Genomic DNA, 16,153 nt, shown 5'->3' with positions numbered 1-16,153 from the left:
TTAAACTGAGGGAAGTGAGGGTAGTTTTAGGAGCTAATGAATCACTCAGTTGAGTGGCCATTGGCTCAGTGGCCACTCCAGCATCGAGTGTGCCCAAACCACTGTGCAATACTGCCCCAAAGTAGTTTACTATTGAAGGGTGAGCCCTGCGGCTGGATAGCAATGCATTCACACTTGTTCCTCTTTGCACAAGTTGGGACGTGACAAACTGGGGTGGGGGGGAACCATGGGCATGAGTTCTTCCTCAGTTAAATCCCAGGCCAGCTTGAGGGAGGTGTTTGCAGAGCAGGTCAGATCAGAGGGGGTTTGTCCCATCACAGATTAAGGCGGAGAGAAGGTGAGAATGGGAAAGGCCTCAAGGCAGAAAGACAGGTGCATGTCAATACACCCAGGCTGCTACCCAAAGAGATGTAGTGGGGACTGGTGGACTGAAGTCCTAACACCCTGCAGCATAAATTCCCCAGTCCTGGCTCAGAACGCTGTACTCAACACTAGCAGACATCGTCTTATTCCTTTCTCCATGGTCCACGAGAGCCACTGCTGGCAAGGGATGCTGTGCTGGGCCTCTGCCACGCGGAGAATCAAGGAGTTAGACGAGAAGTGCCCTATCCCCTGTCTGCTTTATCAGCCTTCCTACTTCCCCAGCCCTCCCTGAGACACACACCACAGAAGGAAACGTGACCCCACCAATGCAGCTTGCCTGAAAGCCTCCGCTGAGCCCTCAAGCACAAGGCTCTCTGGGCGTTGCTGCTTCTCCATCCCTGGCTCGGGTTTGACTGCCCAGGCCTGAGAGCTCGTTAGCGCCCCAGGAGCAGAATGCACATTCTGGGTCCAGGCTTCAAGTCCATGCAGCAGGGGCTAGGCCACGGGTGGCCAGCCTGAGCCTGAGAAGGAGCCAGAATTTACCAATGTACATTGCCGAAGAGCCGCAGTAATACGTCAGCAGCCCCCCGTCAGCTCCCCCACCCCGCACCTCCCGCCCACCGGCAGCCCTGCCAATCAGCGCCTCCCCCTCCCTCCCCGCACCCCGATCAGCTGTTCCGTGGCGTGCAGCAGGCTCTGGGGCGGGGGGGCACGGCAGGCTCAGGGGAGGGGGCGGGAAGGGGTGGAGTGCGGGCAGGACCTGTGGCAGAGCCAGGGCGTGAGCAGTGAGCACCCCCCGGCCCATGGGAAAGTTGGCGCCTGTAGCCCCAGCCCCGGAGCCGGTGCCTAGACAAGGAGCCGCACGTTAACTTCTGAGGAGCCGCATGTGGCTCCGGAGCCATGGGTTGGCCACCCCTGGGCTGGGCCCTCACCCTAGCAGTGTTTCGCCACTCAGAGGCGGGGACACTTTGAAAGGGGAACATCTGCGGAACGTGCGCTCCAGCCCAGCTCTCTCCAGAGCAGAAGCCTACGGCTGGCTACATGGAAACAGACACGGCAGAGACCCAATGCCATTTATTACATCCACCAACAGACAAAGATTACAGGCCCCTGGGAACAAAAAGTGGTTACAGCTTTTAAGTTCTGTATTTAAAAAATATATAGATTTCTCTTTCAAATATAACCCTACACTGATTTCTCGGCAGAGCTTTGGATCGTCTAACAGACATGTACACACATTCACAAATACATTGCACAAGAGCCTTAGATCCTAGTTCCAATTACAGTTGCCATTTTGACTGGATTTTGTCCATTTCTCCCCAAATGCTTTAGATTACATTATCAAACCCAAGGCTCCTTCACTCCAGGCTCCCCCACTGGCTACCACATTTTGAAAATCAGTAGCCCACTTTTACCCTGCAACAAGCGCTTGTCTCAAAGGGATATTGATTTGTGACAGTCCAGACGTGCTGGACACAGGTTGTGAAAGTACGAGCATGTGGCATCATCAACACATGCAGCAACACCCCTCTGCCCCCCCCTGCCCCCCTCAACAAATGGGCAGGACACATGACCAAGGTAGTCAGCCATCTCTGGTAAAGTCTAAATAAAGCTGTTTGATGGTCTGACCAAAGGGCAAAAAACCCTGGGAGGTGTACCAATGTGATCAGCCCCAGATGATTGGACCCCGCCAGAAAACTAGCTTTAAACCATCACAAAATGAAACTATTAAAATAAATACTCCCTCACCCAATGTGTGTGGAGGAGATGGCAGCGGGACTGGGAGGGTTGGGGGGGACGTAAAAGAAGAAACATTGTTTGTTCAAGTAATCATCAGGGTAAACAAAACCTTTGCAGCCAGATTCAGAAACACGTGTGCAATTCTGTAAACAAAGTATATGTGCATAGTTATCACTGTGCATGCATGTGTGTGTGTGTGTGTGTGTGTGTATACACAAAAATGCACTCGCCATTCTGAAGGCCTGGCCCTTTGGGTCAGTCACTTCACAGAGAAGACAGGGGCAAGGCCACCCAAACCCCAAGTTGATTTTATGCACTCTCAGGGCTGAACACTGCAGACAACCCCGAGCCGATTACCCATCGGAGCGCTGGAGTGTACGCCAGCAGGCTTGCTCTGAACATCTAGATTGGCAGAGGAACTGGTTTGGATGAGGCCTCATTTTCTCTAGGCATTTGTCCCCAGCTGATCAATCTCGGCAGTGAAATTTGGCTTTTAAAGGGATTTCAGGAGGCCACTTGAAGATGTTTTCTGCCAGCCTAAGTTTTAGACAAGCTGCCTCCAGAGAACAGGGCTATGCGCTCCCTGTGCCCTGCATGGCCCTCTGCCTTCTCTGTTCTGTCCCCGCCACCACTGAAAACAAATCACAACTCCATGCCAGTTTCAGGCATCTCCAGCTGTCAAAATCAGCACCGAAAGCTCTGCGGCAATGGGCAGCCAGATGCCCCCCCACCCCTAGCGTAACCAAAACACTCTCACCCTGCACTCCTATCGGACACTTCAGTACTGAAGGGAGCCGCGTCTCCGGCCTGAGGAAACCCCAGCTGCTTCTCTCTGCTCCAGGACGAAGAGCTGGGATGGAAGCAGAGCAGCATCAAAGGACTCCGGGGCCTTGGCTCGTCCTTGTCTGAGTGTAACCCTAAACCCTGCACCTGCAGTGCAGATGTCAGCCTGTCTTTGAAACCTGCAGCCATCTGAGGTGTGCAGCACAGAAATTTCCACAATGGAGCTTCTGTTTGCAAAAAGTGAACATGGTGCAAAGCACGGAATGAAAGAAACAGAATTTAAGGAGTTCTCACCATGGGCAGCCTGGGTGCATATGCAATACTGCACAGAGATACAGCAGGTGGCTCTGGCTATGGAGATTCACATGAGGTATATCTGGCTTCTCTCGCTTGGCCACTGGGCCCTTACTGTCACATCTTCCAGGAGGCGAAAAGCTTTAGAACTGGGTCAGCAAAGCAGGACTTGAACCAACAGGTCCAAATCCCCAGGAGGGGACAAGGATAAGGGAGTGACGTTCACGTGGTTTCCAAAGTGAATTTGTAGGCAAGCATCTGTCCACTCTGTCCTCTGACCCCATCCTCTGGGGGAAGGGATTCTGAGTCACTGACTCTGCCACTGGCAACGGGAGCAGACTTGGGCAACCCTCGTTGCTCCACCCTGCTCCTAGAAGGAGGGAAGCCACGTTCTGCATCGGCTCTCACACTGATTTAGACTAGACTCCTCTCTGCAAACCGGGAATTCAGTCCTCTCCCTGTTTATTCTGCAAAGCATGTTGGGAATAAGGACATCTATTCTAGAGAGGCACCTCCCCCATTCTAGCCCTTGTCCCCATCTCTCCTGCCCATGCCGTCTTGATTTCCCCTTTGTTCTCGACACGTTAAAATGAGTCTCTGCAAGCAACGTCACTTGAGAGCTGCAGCCACTTCAACCATTAACCTGTGTCCCCAGAGCACTGGGCAGGTTTTACCCGCAGGACTCCCCTCACGCTGACGGCAGGCATGGTGTTTTCCTCTTGGGACTCAGGAACAACTGTAAGAACAAGTACGATACAATAAAAGGCCAGCTGGGCAGCTAGCCTTTCAAATGACCCAGCCATGTCCCGAGGGAACAACAGAAGAGGACTAGTCAGGGGAGGAAAGGTGTAGGGGGAAGGGATCCATCAGTCCAGGAAAGGGTTTGTAGTGCTCTTTCTCTCTAGATGAAGTGACCGTGGGTACATCTGCACAGCAAAAAAGGGTCCCGTGGCAGCAAGTCTCAGAGTATAAGGTTAACGGACTCGGGCTTCTGCAGCAGGGTTCAAAACAGCAAGTTGGGGTTGTGCTGGAGTCTGGGCTCCGATACCTGGTGCGGGGAGGGTCTCACAGCCTGAGCAGGAATGCTGACACTGCAATATGTAGCCCTGCAGCGCGAGCCTGAGACAGCTGACCCGGGCTCTGAGCCTTGCTGCCGCAGGAGGTTGCGCTGTGTAGACGCACCCTGTACATACACATCTGTGCTACACAGACTTCGCTTGTGGACAGTGCAAAATCCATCAGCTACATCGCCTGCCGGGCAAGTGTCCTTCAGCAGGAGGCTGGGGTGGCCCCCCCCTCAACTCTGCGCTTCCAGAATTGGCCTTTTTTAATTCCTCAAACATCTCAGAAGCCAAAGCAAACCCAGAAGCTCATTTCCTCAGGCCCCTGGCAGGCCCCCTGGAAGTGCAGATTCTAGATGCAGCAGATCAGAGGATGTCAGGGTGCATCCGATGAAGTGAGCTGTCGCTCACGAAAGCTCATGCTCAGATAAATCGGTTAGTCTCTAAGGTGCCACAAGTCCTCCTTTTCAAGTCGCCCATGTTCTTCGAATAAATAAAACGAACGTTTTGCGTGTCTGGAATTTACAATCAGTGGTCAAATAAATTCTGGTGGTTTCGCAAAGTCGTACCTTGAAGCACGTGCAGTGTGTTTGGCTGGTGGAAGAGGGGAGTCAGGGCGGGGAGCTGCAGCTGCTATCTCGCACGCTGCCAACGGAACGACAGTTGACCTTGCGTAAGGAGTGCAGAGCGACCGTGCAGCACCCGCGGAGCAGCGAGCTGATATTGTATATGGGCTGGCCCTGCCTTCGCTGAGTACGGCACAGCCAGGCTACCGTGGGCACCGCCGGCACCACCACGGCCAGCAGATCCACAAGGAAATGGCGGCTCCAATAGGGTTTCGGTGCTGCGGGCTCCTGGCTCAGCTCGGCAGCGTCTTCCTCCAGGGTGCAAACGACGCTCACCGACTGGCTAGTGCTCGAGGGCTGGTGCACAGCAGGGTTGCTGGTCACCAGCCCCTGGCAGCCCTCTTGCCCCTCCGGAGTCTCTGGCCCGTCTCCTGCAGTCACCACCACAGCGGAGTTGGGTTCAGTCGCCATCAAGTCCGTGGTCCCGGAGAAGTTCTGGGCCTGAGTCTCTGAGCTGGGCACTATGTCTTCCATTTCGGACACCCACACTGAAGTGGGGCTGCCCAGACTGCAAGCCTGGGACTTCATGACCTTTTCCAGGATAGTGTCCAGGTCCGGTTCGTAATGCACAAAGTCAGTTTGGATGGCCTGCTCCTGCATGCAGCTCGCCTGCACTCCAGCCTCCACGCTGCCTTGTGTACCCAGAAGTTTCTCATAGGTGGAGCTGGTGGGAAGTCTGGAGCCCAGCGTGAAGGAGCTCTGTAGAGACCCCTCCTCTGTGCAGAACTCTACCCCTGATGAGAGCAGGCTGCTCTGCTCCAGCAAGTCCGTCCGGCTCAGCGAGTCATCTGCAGCCACGAAGCCACTGTCCAACACCTCCTCAGCTGACAGGGTCTGTGAGTCGCCAGCGTTTCTGTCCCCTGCTGCCTGGTCACTCAGCTTGGTGTAGGTGGAGCTGCGGGTGAGCGACCGGGCTGGAGAGCCCCCCACCGACTCCCCAGCCCCTTCCTCCTTCACAGCCCCATTCTGTGCTATCTCCATGCTGTGCAGCAGTGTCTCCAGCTTCTTATTCTGGATGTTGATGTCCACAAAGTATTTCTGAAGGCCTTTGTCCTTCTCCATCAGGTTGTTCTTCACGGTGTCAATCACCTGCTTTAGCTGTTTGATCTCCTTCCGGGCCTCCTTGAGTGCCAGCTGGGCCTCCACACGGTGGCACTCTTCCTCGATCCAGTCCTCCTGCATCCTTGAGAGCTGGGTCTTCAGATCCTCAATCTCAGTATCCCTGCACCAGACAGACAGACAATCACCACCACTTCAACCAGAGGGGGCCGGCGTGACACGACTGGAGGTCGGAATTTTGCATAGGTGTTGACAGTCCACGCTAAAAGTAGTTTGGATGGTGCATTTCTGGGGTCACTCTCTGAGGGCAAATTATTGTCCAAACCCCCTAATCACCATCTTTCTCCTCTCACCTACGCAAGGACCCTCTATACAAGGAGAAGGGCAGACAGGACTTATATGGGTAAAAATGGTCGTAAACCGAAACACAAAGTATTTTGGCACAAAGTTGTTCTGTGATTAGATTGTCCAATCCCAGGTTCCCTTGGGTAACAGCAGCACTGGGGAGGTGTGTGTGTTCAGTGGGGAAGGGGCTTAGAAAGCACACGGGAGGGGGGATACTTTCTGAGGGAAGCAAAGTGCGGGGACAGCCAAATAGAAACCCTGTGACCATCTCTTACTGTGGTCCCTTCAGATGAGAATCTTCTAAGCTCTGCAGGTTTAAACTAGTGTAAATGGTGGATTCTCTGGAACTTGAAGTCTTTAAACCATGATTTAAGGCCTTCAGTACCTCAGCCAGAGGTTAGGGGTCTGTGACAGGAGTGGGTGGGCGAGGTTCTGTGGCCTGAGATGTGCAGGAGGTCAGACTAGATGATCACGATGGTCCCTGCTGACCTTAGAGTCTATAAGTCTAGTTCACAACTCCATCCCTTTTCCTACACCGCCAAGATATTAGGTATTGGGGGGACGGGGACAGTGGGACGTGGATTTGTATTCATATACAATGCTCAATAAATATACAGTATACAGATAGAAATATAAGAACACCACAGTGTACTAATATCTGCTGCTCAAGAAAATCAGATCAGAGAGCAACTTGATGGAGAATGGGAGAGTCAAAAACCTGCCAGGTGAAAATCACGGTCTCTGCAATCTCCAAATTTGGCAACAAACTTAAAACTGATAAAAAGAAATGCTTTGTTTTACACAACTCCTGACTAACCTGTAGAACTCACTGCCACAGGATGTTACTGACTGCTTAGTCAGATTAGCACAAGGATTAGACATTCATGTGGATAATGAGATCATCCACAGCTACACATTTTTATCCTATATACGGGATATAAACTCTCATGCTTCAGGGCACAAACCAACCACAAATTGCCTGCAGCTGGGAAGGCTGTTTCCCCTCTGGTCATAGTTGTCCACTACATGGATTCTGGCGCCGCCCTCTGAAGCAGTGGATACTGGCCACTGTCAGAGACTAGACACTGATTTGGAGGTTCCTATGCATTCAGTTACAACCTTCCCATTTCCTCATCCCCACTGGTGTTGGGACCCTCCTGTTACTTGCTCATCTGCGTCAGCACTTACCTGTCCTGGAGTCTCTCTTGGGTGTCCTTCAGCCGGGCCTTCAGGTGTCTAATGCAGACCTCCTTCTGCTGGAGGGGGGTCAGGTACTGCTCAGGAGTGGGGGGCTTTATCCCATGGTTATCGCTGCACAGACTATACTTGATGGGCCGCCTAGGAAAACAGGACAGTCAACATCCCCACCAAGCTCTACAAGTAAAACAATCCCAACCACATCAGTGCTGCTCCGCACAGAGCCGTTCCAACCTGGCCCTCAGCTCAGCTCATTCCCTTGCCTTTGCTGGCAGGAATTCTAGCACAGCCAGGCACCGGGACACAGGCTGATAGGAGCCAGGAGTCTCAAAGGGAGAGAGGAGTTTCACCAAGTGGGGAACTTTAACCTTTTCCTCCCCACTTCTCAGATCTGAAGTACAAACCCCCTGGATTACACACCTTCCTGGACTCCTGTGAGACATCCCAGCGTGCGCTCAGCTGACCACACCTAGAGCACTCCAGATCGGTACGGGAGAAAGGAGCCTGTCTGTGTGACTAACAGAAGACCCCCCTCGCCCTCCAACACCCAGCAGTGTAAGAGCCCTGATATTCCTAAAGTGGGACACATGGTAAGACTATTAAGAACTGCTGAATATCACATATTTTCATTCAGAAATTAAAGCAGGTGTCCTCTGACCAGACTCCTTTAGGACACCCCCCCCAGGTAGACAGTATTTGTGCAGCAGCCCTGAGCTATGGTGGTGGTGATGATTACTAGAGCTTCATGGGGGTACAAAGCATCATACGGACACACTGAAGACAGGCCCTTGCCCCCAGGCAGCCGACAGTCCCTCTGCTATCAGCAGACTGGGCTCTGGGGCATCTCCCTGGAGAGGGACTTCACTTTAGCCCTGGAAAATACAACCACCAGAAGCAAAAGAAAGGGTTCATTATAAAAAAAAGATGTTTATTACAGAAACATCGCTGGCCCTGGTTACTGACACATTTGAACGCTAACACTAAAGCTGGACCTATAAGAAGGGTAGATCCGTCGCAGAGCTCTGCTAGGAGAGAGGGGAACCCTGCAGACAGCAAACACCCTGACCTCTCTGAGCGAGCTCCCACGGCAATGCAAGATTCTTAGTGATTTTCTAAAGAGAGCCCAAGCTGGGATCTCGCCCCTGGAATACGTCACCAGGAGCACGTTTCCAAGAGGCAGAGAGCTCTGGATTAGAACTTGCTTGAGGCAGTTGCTCATCGTGGCCACGAAGGGTCACCCAGAGGACACTAAGGGGCTGGGTGAGTAGTCAGTCACGGGCTAGCTTTTTGCTCCTGCACTCCTACGTTCAAATCCTGGTGGCATCAGACGCGCAAATCAAGGCTGATGGTGGCCACCTGTCCACAGCACAAAACCACTGGACAATGGGGCATGATTAGCAGCCGCTGCTCAAGAAGGCCAGGGCTGAACTAGAAGAGGGGATTGCCTCTCAGGATGGAAATGTATTGACATGCCTGCATGGGTGCCTGGGACTGGAAAAACAGGGAGTGAACCATGGATGAGGGTTGTGGGTCATTGACAGAGCTACGGGAGGAAACCCAGTGCAGTGTCCAGCCGCAGCCTCTGGCTAGTATCATTAGTCCATCGCTGTCCCAAACAGTGAATTCATTCAGAAATTCAAAGCAGAATATCTATCCTAACAGGGCACCCTTGGGCTGTGTGTGCCTCTGGAGAACCAAGGAGATTTGGGGGCCCATCTGGAATGGGCTTCGATACAGCCCCCAACCCCAAACACACAAAACACAGCAGACAACGAGTCATATTCTCCACTGGGGCTAATCAGCACAGCTGCCCTGACGTCAGTGGAACTGCACTCATTAACTGGGGAGCAAAGCATGGCAATGGGGGGACGGGAAAAGTAGAACTATCTTCTCAGCTGTTAAACCCCACTCCATGTATCCCCTGGCCACAGCGCCGACGTTTACCCAGTCCTGACACTTCCTGTTGTATTGGCTGAGTCAAGCACGACAAGACACAAGTGACAGAGCAAGGCCCAGATCTGATGTGCAGCACGCGAAGGGCGAAGAGGCACGTGACAAACCAAGCCAGCTGTGCACTGTACTCTTGCTACAGCACTGGAGAGCTGGTCCGTTAGCTGCAGCACACACAGGCGACATGTGAGCAAAGAACTGGTGCCAGGCAGGGAGCAGAGGGGCTCACAGCAGCTGTAATGCAGAGAGAGTGGGGTTTCTGAGCCGCTAAGTCCCTCTCAGCAAACTCGGAGGGGGCCATATGTTTACTTATAGCGAGAAGTTGGTCGATTTCTCCATGATGAGCTTGGGCCATTCGTTGAGGAACCAGCGACTAGGTTTGGGAGTGGAGAAGAGGGATAGAAAAGATCCATTACAGCCCTGGGACCAACTTAGCTGTCTGCAGCAGGTATCACAGCATTTCATGGCACCCCCAGGGGGAATTCTACTCCCAAGAGGGAAAGAAATGCAGTGGGAGCTGTGTTTAATATTTGGGGCCATTTCACGTGCTCCATGCTCAACTGTCCTTTATCCCAGGGTAGAGTCAAAATTCTCCTCTTCCAACAAGTCCACCGGTCTCCTGCTTTCCAGTCCAACATCCCCCGGGCATCACAAAGGGACAATAACAACAACCTCTTGTTTGCATGGTGCCGTTCCTCCTGAAGGATCTCACGCTATGTCACCAGGGCGTGGGGGAGGGGAGCAGACAAGTGGCGCACAGCGCTCTATGCAACACCGCCTGTGGTGGCGGGGAAGGCGACAAAGGGAAAAGAGTGCTTGGAAATCAAGGTGATGGAAGGGAAAGAAAATGGAGCAGAGAGGGGGAAATTTTTGGACAAGGACACCAGGGCAAAACCTTCCTCTGACACGACCTACCGGCAGATCGGCCGTTCAAAACCCTCATCGCGCCACGCCTTGCCTTACTGCACGTGCACAATTCCCGCAAGCATCCTGCGGGGACGTCAACCTACGGGACTAAGGGATTTGAGGGGTTTCAAGCCCTTGGCTCAGACTCTAACGCTGCTCTTTGCCAGCAGAGCCAGTGTCCGGGCAAGGGCTTTCAGACTCTGCGTAGCAGTCCGCTTTAGAGGCTTCCACACACAAGACCCCCATGGGGAAATCTCACTGAGCCACTGAAGGGCCCGGGTCCCTGTTCCATGTGCCCGGACGGCTAGTCATTGGAGCAGGCGGGCGAGGCTAGGCGGCCTCCCCGTGGCGCTATGGACTGGTTACCTTGGGGTGGGGCTGCTGTCGCTGCCCTTGCAGGAGCCCGAGTTGCTGCTGCTGCTGAGCGAAGAGGTGCCGTAGGTGTCCCGCATGCTCACGGGGGGAGAGGGGCGCCTGGAGGCAGGAAGAAGAGGCTGTTTCTCAGTCGGAGTGGCAGGGGGCGCTGAAGACTTAAAGAACGAGGCCAAGCCACTCCGTCCATAAAACCCCCGGCTTCCAAACCACCACAGACACAAGGACACACAAGACAAAAGGACAAAACAAACAGCGGGGATCAAGATGGAACAGAGCAAGGCTGTCTCACAACGGCTACTGCGACAATAGCAAAGGGAGGGCCGAGGGGCGCTGCACACCGGGCGCTGCCCTCGTTCCCTGGGCCAGGCCCAGGGAGGCTGCGCCCCATCTCCCATGTCTACTGCCCATCGCAACCAAGAGCTCCTACCTCTCTTGAGCAGCCCTACAGAGGGCACTGCAGACAGGGGCTGGGCTAAAGGGCCCCAATCCACCCCATCTTACAGCAAGGGTCTTGCGCCCAATGACAGCCATGGTGAATTTTGCCTCGGGTGCCGTTTTGGTTTGGAGCCACTCTGCACTCTCCTCTCCCACCCCCGTTCTGTTATAACGGGAGAGCCTTTTCCCATCACACCACAAGCCCAACACTCTCCTGAGCCTGCTGGAATCTCATTGGGTTTTATTTAGAGCGAAGTTAACCCTCCTACTCCCAAAACATCTGTCTGATGGGCCACCTCTGGGCTCCTCTTCTTTGACAGCATCATGTCGCACTCTGGAGGTAAGGCATTAGCAAGGCATTGACACAATCAATAGTGAAATAACCCCTGTCCGGGAAGGATGTGAACAATGAACAAACTCTGGTGTGAACAAGCATTTCTTCCCTGTTCTCTGATTGTACCCAGAGTACGGCAGCCTAGGGAACATTTCTTCAAAGAGCAAACCCCTTAAAGCCCCACACCCTCCACACCAGTGGCTGAGGACAAGGACACTCCATCAACACCTGCCTTTGGCCCAACAGAACTGAAGAGATAATCCCGACTTCACGCACTGCAGTGCAGAGACAAAGGCAAGCGTGCATGCAGGAACGTGGGCCCTTGTGCAAGTGCTGTGCAGAAGAGTTGTTAAGACATACCACAAGGTATTTCAGCAGCTGCCAGAACAAATGCCTGACCCTGGAGTCTGGTCTGTACACAATGCTGCCGGTCCAGGTCCAGAAAAGGACCTTGCTAGCTGCCCTTCTTAAATGAAAGCTCTTGGATCTACTCCTGCACTCTGGCTGCACTAATGCATTTGGGAGGAGAGGGAAAATGGCCTCTAGTTTGTATTTTTTATTGGCAAAGGCACTGCACGGATTCCATTGTCGTCTACAATAATGGGTTGGACGTACTCACCTTCGAGAGCCAGTGGAGGACCGTCTGCTTCCCGGCAGGGACATAGCAATAGCGCTGCAGGTCCCGGCAGTGAGGATAATCGGCACGCCAGCTAAATAAAGAGAAAGATAGGAGGAAAGAGAGTGAGAGCTGGAAGTGTGGACGACGTCACTTGAGAGGCACCCCGACTGGAGGGCTGGAGTGTGGTTAGTAATCTGTCTGGGGCAAGGGCCAGCTTTTTCATTGTGTGTGTCCTGTACCTACTGCTCTGGGGCCTGATCCCTGACTGGCGCCTGTCGGGTGCTACAGTAACACAGACAAATAATGGAAGCACTGTCGGATGCTTAGCCTCTCCAATAGCTGGGGAAAGGCCAAGTCCCATCTGAGCAGAGCTCTGCTGAGTTACACCACATTAAGATTTGGTTCAGCATGGTTTTTTTTTAAACTAACCATTCCTGTGCTCTGAATTATTCATCCTCCTTCAGTTCTATCCCCAGCCAGCTAATACTGTATACTCTGCTCTGTGCCTTCCATGCAAGGAACTCAAAACACTTTACACATATTAACCTCCGTTCCCCTGCACACATTTTACTCCTGTTACAGATGAGAAACTGAGGCCCAGAGAAGTGAAGCAACTTGCCTAAGGTTGCAGAGTGAGTCAGTCGCACAATTGGGAGTAGAAGTAACTCCCAGCTCTGGGCTTCAGCCAGACCTCTCTCTTCCGTCCGTACCAGAGGGCCTGGTCACGTGCATTTCTCAAGAGAGGTTATGTTCTCTTACTGTTTATTCCTCAGTTAAATCAAAATCATCCATAGCACAAAGAAACCAGATGTGGAAATAGAGGATTCCAGGCAATGCAGCGTGAGCAGAGAATCTCGTGAAAAATCAAAAATCCTGTTTTTAATGCAAATAATGGGCCTGATCTAGAGCCCATCGAAGCCAATTGGAATCTTTCCTTTGGATCAGGCCCCTGGGTGGGAATAAGAAACTGCGTGGGAAGAGAAATCTAGAAAATATGGGGTCAGCACCTAAATTCTCCTTTGATGATATTTTCTAGACCAGGGGTCTCCAACCTTTTTATGCCCAAGATCACTTTTTGAATCTTAGGGCCACCCAGGATCTACTCTGCCCCTTCCGCGAGGACCCGCCCCTTTCCCTAAGCCCCACCCTGCTCACTCCATCCCCCCTTCTCTCCGTCACTCGCTCTTCCCCACCCTCAGTCACTTTCACCGGGCTGGGGTAGGGGGTTGGGTTTCAGGAGGGGGTGTGGGCTCTGGGCAGGGGCCGAGGGGTTCGCAGTGTGGGAAGGGGCTCTGGGCTGAGCCTGGAGCAGGGGATTGGGGTGCAGGAGGGGGTGAGGGGTGGAAGCTGTGGAAGGGTGTTTGGGTGAAGGAGTGGGTTCTGGGCTGGGGCACAGTGTGAGGGTGTAGGAGGGGGCTCAGGGTGGGGCTTGGGGTACAGGAGGGGGTTCGGGGTGCAGGAGGGGTATGGGGTGCTGGCTCTGGGAGGGGAATCAGGGATGGGGGTTGGGGTGCAGCTTCCCATTGGGCTCCCTGCCTACCCAGGAACCAACTTGCTACCAGAAGGGAGCAATGCGCCCCTTTGGCCCCTGGGGCATGCAGGGGGCACGTGGCTCTGCGCGCTGCCCCGCTCTGCAAGCCCCGCCCCTGCAGCTCTCCTGGTCAATGGGAGCTGCGGAGGCGGTGCTTGCAGGCAGGAGCAGTGCGCAGAGGGAGACCCCTGCTTCCCCCCCTCTGCCCCCCGGGCCACAGGGCTGCGCTGGCTGCTTCTGAGAGCGGCGTGGGGCTGGGGTAGGCAGGGAGCCTGCCTTAGTGGCAGCCCAGCTGCACCACCGGAGATCGTGATCGACTGGGAGATCCTCTCGAATCGACCAGTCAATCACAATCGACCGGTTGGTGACCACTGCTCTGGATTATAGCAGGCACAGCTGTAATGCTGCGGCGGATTCTCCATCCCTGGAAATTTTCAACTCAAGACCAGATGTTTTTCCTCTATTTCAAATAGGGATTAATTCAGGGAAGTTCTACGGCCTGTGTTATACAGGAGGTCAGACTAGATCAGTGGCTCTCAACCTTTCCAGACAACTGTATCCCTTTCAGGGGTCTGATTTGTCTTACGTACCCCCAAGTTTCACCTCACTTAAAAACTACTCGCTTACTCAACCAGACATAAAAATACAAGCGTCAGAGCCACTAGTACTGAAAAAGTGCTGACTTTCTCACTTTTACCAGATAATTATAAAATCAATCCGTTGGAATATACAGATTGTACTTACATTTCAGTTTGTAGAGCAGTAGAAACAAGTCATTGTCTGTATCAAATTGTAGTGTGTACTGACTTCACTACTGCCTTTTCTGTGGCCTGTTGCAGAAGTAGGCAAATCTCTAGATGAGTTGATGTACCCCTGGAGGAGCTCTGCGTGCCCCAGGGGTACGTGTACCCTGGTTGAGAACCACTGGACTAGATGATCAGAGCCATCTCTTTTGGCCTTATATCTATGAATACAGTGTCTCTTTTATATGCCCTCATGTATTCTCACACTCTCCAGCACACCATAAACCTATGGAAAATATGGCTGCTCTGTGCCCCTGTCAATGTGCTTTCTGTCTCCTCCTTTTGGCCCCCACCCAGGCCTCCTCTGCCCCACACGTGAAGGGCAGCAGATACGAGTGGCAGTTTTACGTTTTACGTTGCCGTCCTTGGTGCTTTAAATAGTACTTGACCAGTTTCGCCCCTGCATGGAAAACTCTGCCAGCATCCCTTAACTTATGCTCCTTGGGGGGCGGCAGGAAAGGAAGGGAGAGGGGATGACCAGGGATGGAGCCAATGGCTGTTGAAGGGCTCTCCAACATTCGCTGTAGCTCTCTTCCCTCCTTCTCTCTCCTCCCCAACCCCTTTTTTCTGGGCACATCAAATATGGCAAATTCTGCCTCGTGCCTCTGACGCAGTGCCATTCCCCACTGCCTCCCTGCCCCCCGCAACCTGCAGCCTCTGCGCAGAGGGCTCCCAAACCAACAGCGCTGAAACGGTTAAAGAATCAAAAGCCCTGGCAATGGATAGACCCCGATGAATGCACTGACCTCCCGAGCTCGCTGATCAGCGACTTGGGCCAGGTACCGCGTCCTCAGCTCGGGCTGCACAGCATCGAGCGTGCTCTTGGGGCAGTACAGAACAAACAAAAACCTTGCGAGACATTTGACGTCTCCTTCGGGTCCTTGTGCTCCACCTTGAGAGCGGAAGCTCGGGGTGGCGGCAGCCGGGTGTGAAGGCAGGAGGCAGATGAGCCACGCTGGATCAAAGCTCCACACTCAGGAGCGTAGGAGCCGGTGTCTGCCTCCCTGAGCCAGGCCGCTGCAGGGGCTTTGCAAATGCACCCCCAACCCCACCGCTGCCACTGCAGAGGCTCAGTGAGTGCCAAGTGCACTGACGGCAGCTTGGGCGAAAAGCAGTCGCTCCAGTGCTGCCAGGGAGTGCAGGAGGCAGCAGCCCCAGGAACATGGCAGAGGATTTCAGGCTGCAGGAGGTGGGCCACACTTCACCGGCTCTGGGTCGGGCTGCAGGAGAGCTGGGGGATAACACTGCAATAACCTGCTCCGAGCGCAGCACCGGGGTACAGAGAGGGAGAATGTGAATGGCAGCCGCGCGGCGAGAAATCGCTTCTTTCGCCAACCGTTTTAAGACCAGCTGGTGCCTGCGGAGAGCTGCATGTGCTAGACAAGTAGCTCCAGGCCAGCTGGTTCCTGGCTGAATTCCAGGGTGAGCCACAGAACTCCCTAGAAAGGACGGTCTTGTGCCTAAGGCAGTGAATGGAGAAACCTGGCTCTGCCACAGATTCTCTGAATGCCCCATGGCACTTTTCCTTGACCTCTCTCTGCCTCAAGTCCCCATATGGAAAATGGGGAGAATAATGCTTCCTCTCTGCTTGTCTAGTTAGGCCATAAGCTCCTTGGAACAGGGACTGTCTTACTGTGTTTCCAGACAGCGGCTAGCACACTATTCACAGCGGGGGCGAGGCACTAGTGCAATATAAATAACTTAGCACCCTCTCTGCAGTAGAATGGGGCAA

At 53.5% G+C, this 16,153-nt stretch overlaps 1 protein-coding gene across 4 annotated transcripts in view; it reads right to left on the bottom strand.

Moving 5' to 3' along the window:
- Positions 1 to 1,422: 1,422 nt before the first annotated feature.
- SNPH (syntaphilin) overlaps positions 1,423 to 16,153 on the bottom strand; it is a 33,555-nt gene continuing 18,824 nt past the window's right edge. For 3 of the 4 annotated variants that reach the window (XM_048820349.2, XM_048820348.2, XM_048820347.2), the window contains exons 3-6: positions 12,088 to 12,178; positions 10,691 to 10,897; positions 7,460 to 7,609; positions 1,423 to 6,089 (exon numbers count right to left, since the gene is read on the bottom strand). In XM_048820349.2, coding sequence (XP_048676306.1) covers positions 4,853 to 6,089; positions 7,460 to 7,609; positions 10,691 to 10,897; positions 12,088 to 12,131 — 1,638 coding nt within the window. In that variant the 5' untranslated portion in view covers positions 12,132 to 12,178 and the 3' untranslated portion in view covers positions 1,423 to 4,852. The remainder of the gene's footprint in view (positions 6,090 to 7,459; positions 7,610 to 10,690; positions 10,898 to 12,087; positions 12,179 to 16,153) is intronic. The other variant, XM_048820350.2, reaches the window with a different exon arrangement.

Source organism: Caretta caretta, chromosome 13 (assembly GCF_965140235.1).
Source record: "Caretta caretta isolate rCarCar2 chromosome 13, rCarCar1.hap1, whole genome shotgun sequence".
NCBI classification, from domain to species: Eukaryota; Metazoa; Chordata; order Testudines; family Cheloniidae; genus Caretta; species Caretta caretta.
Note: the sequence above shows the minus strand (reverse complement) of the source record. Positions and strands in the feature narration are given on the sequence as shown.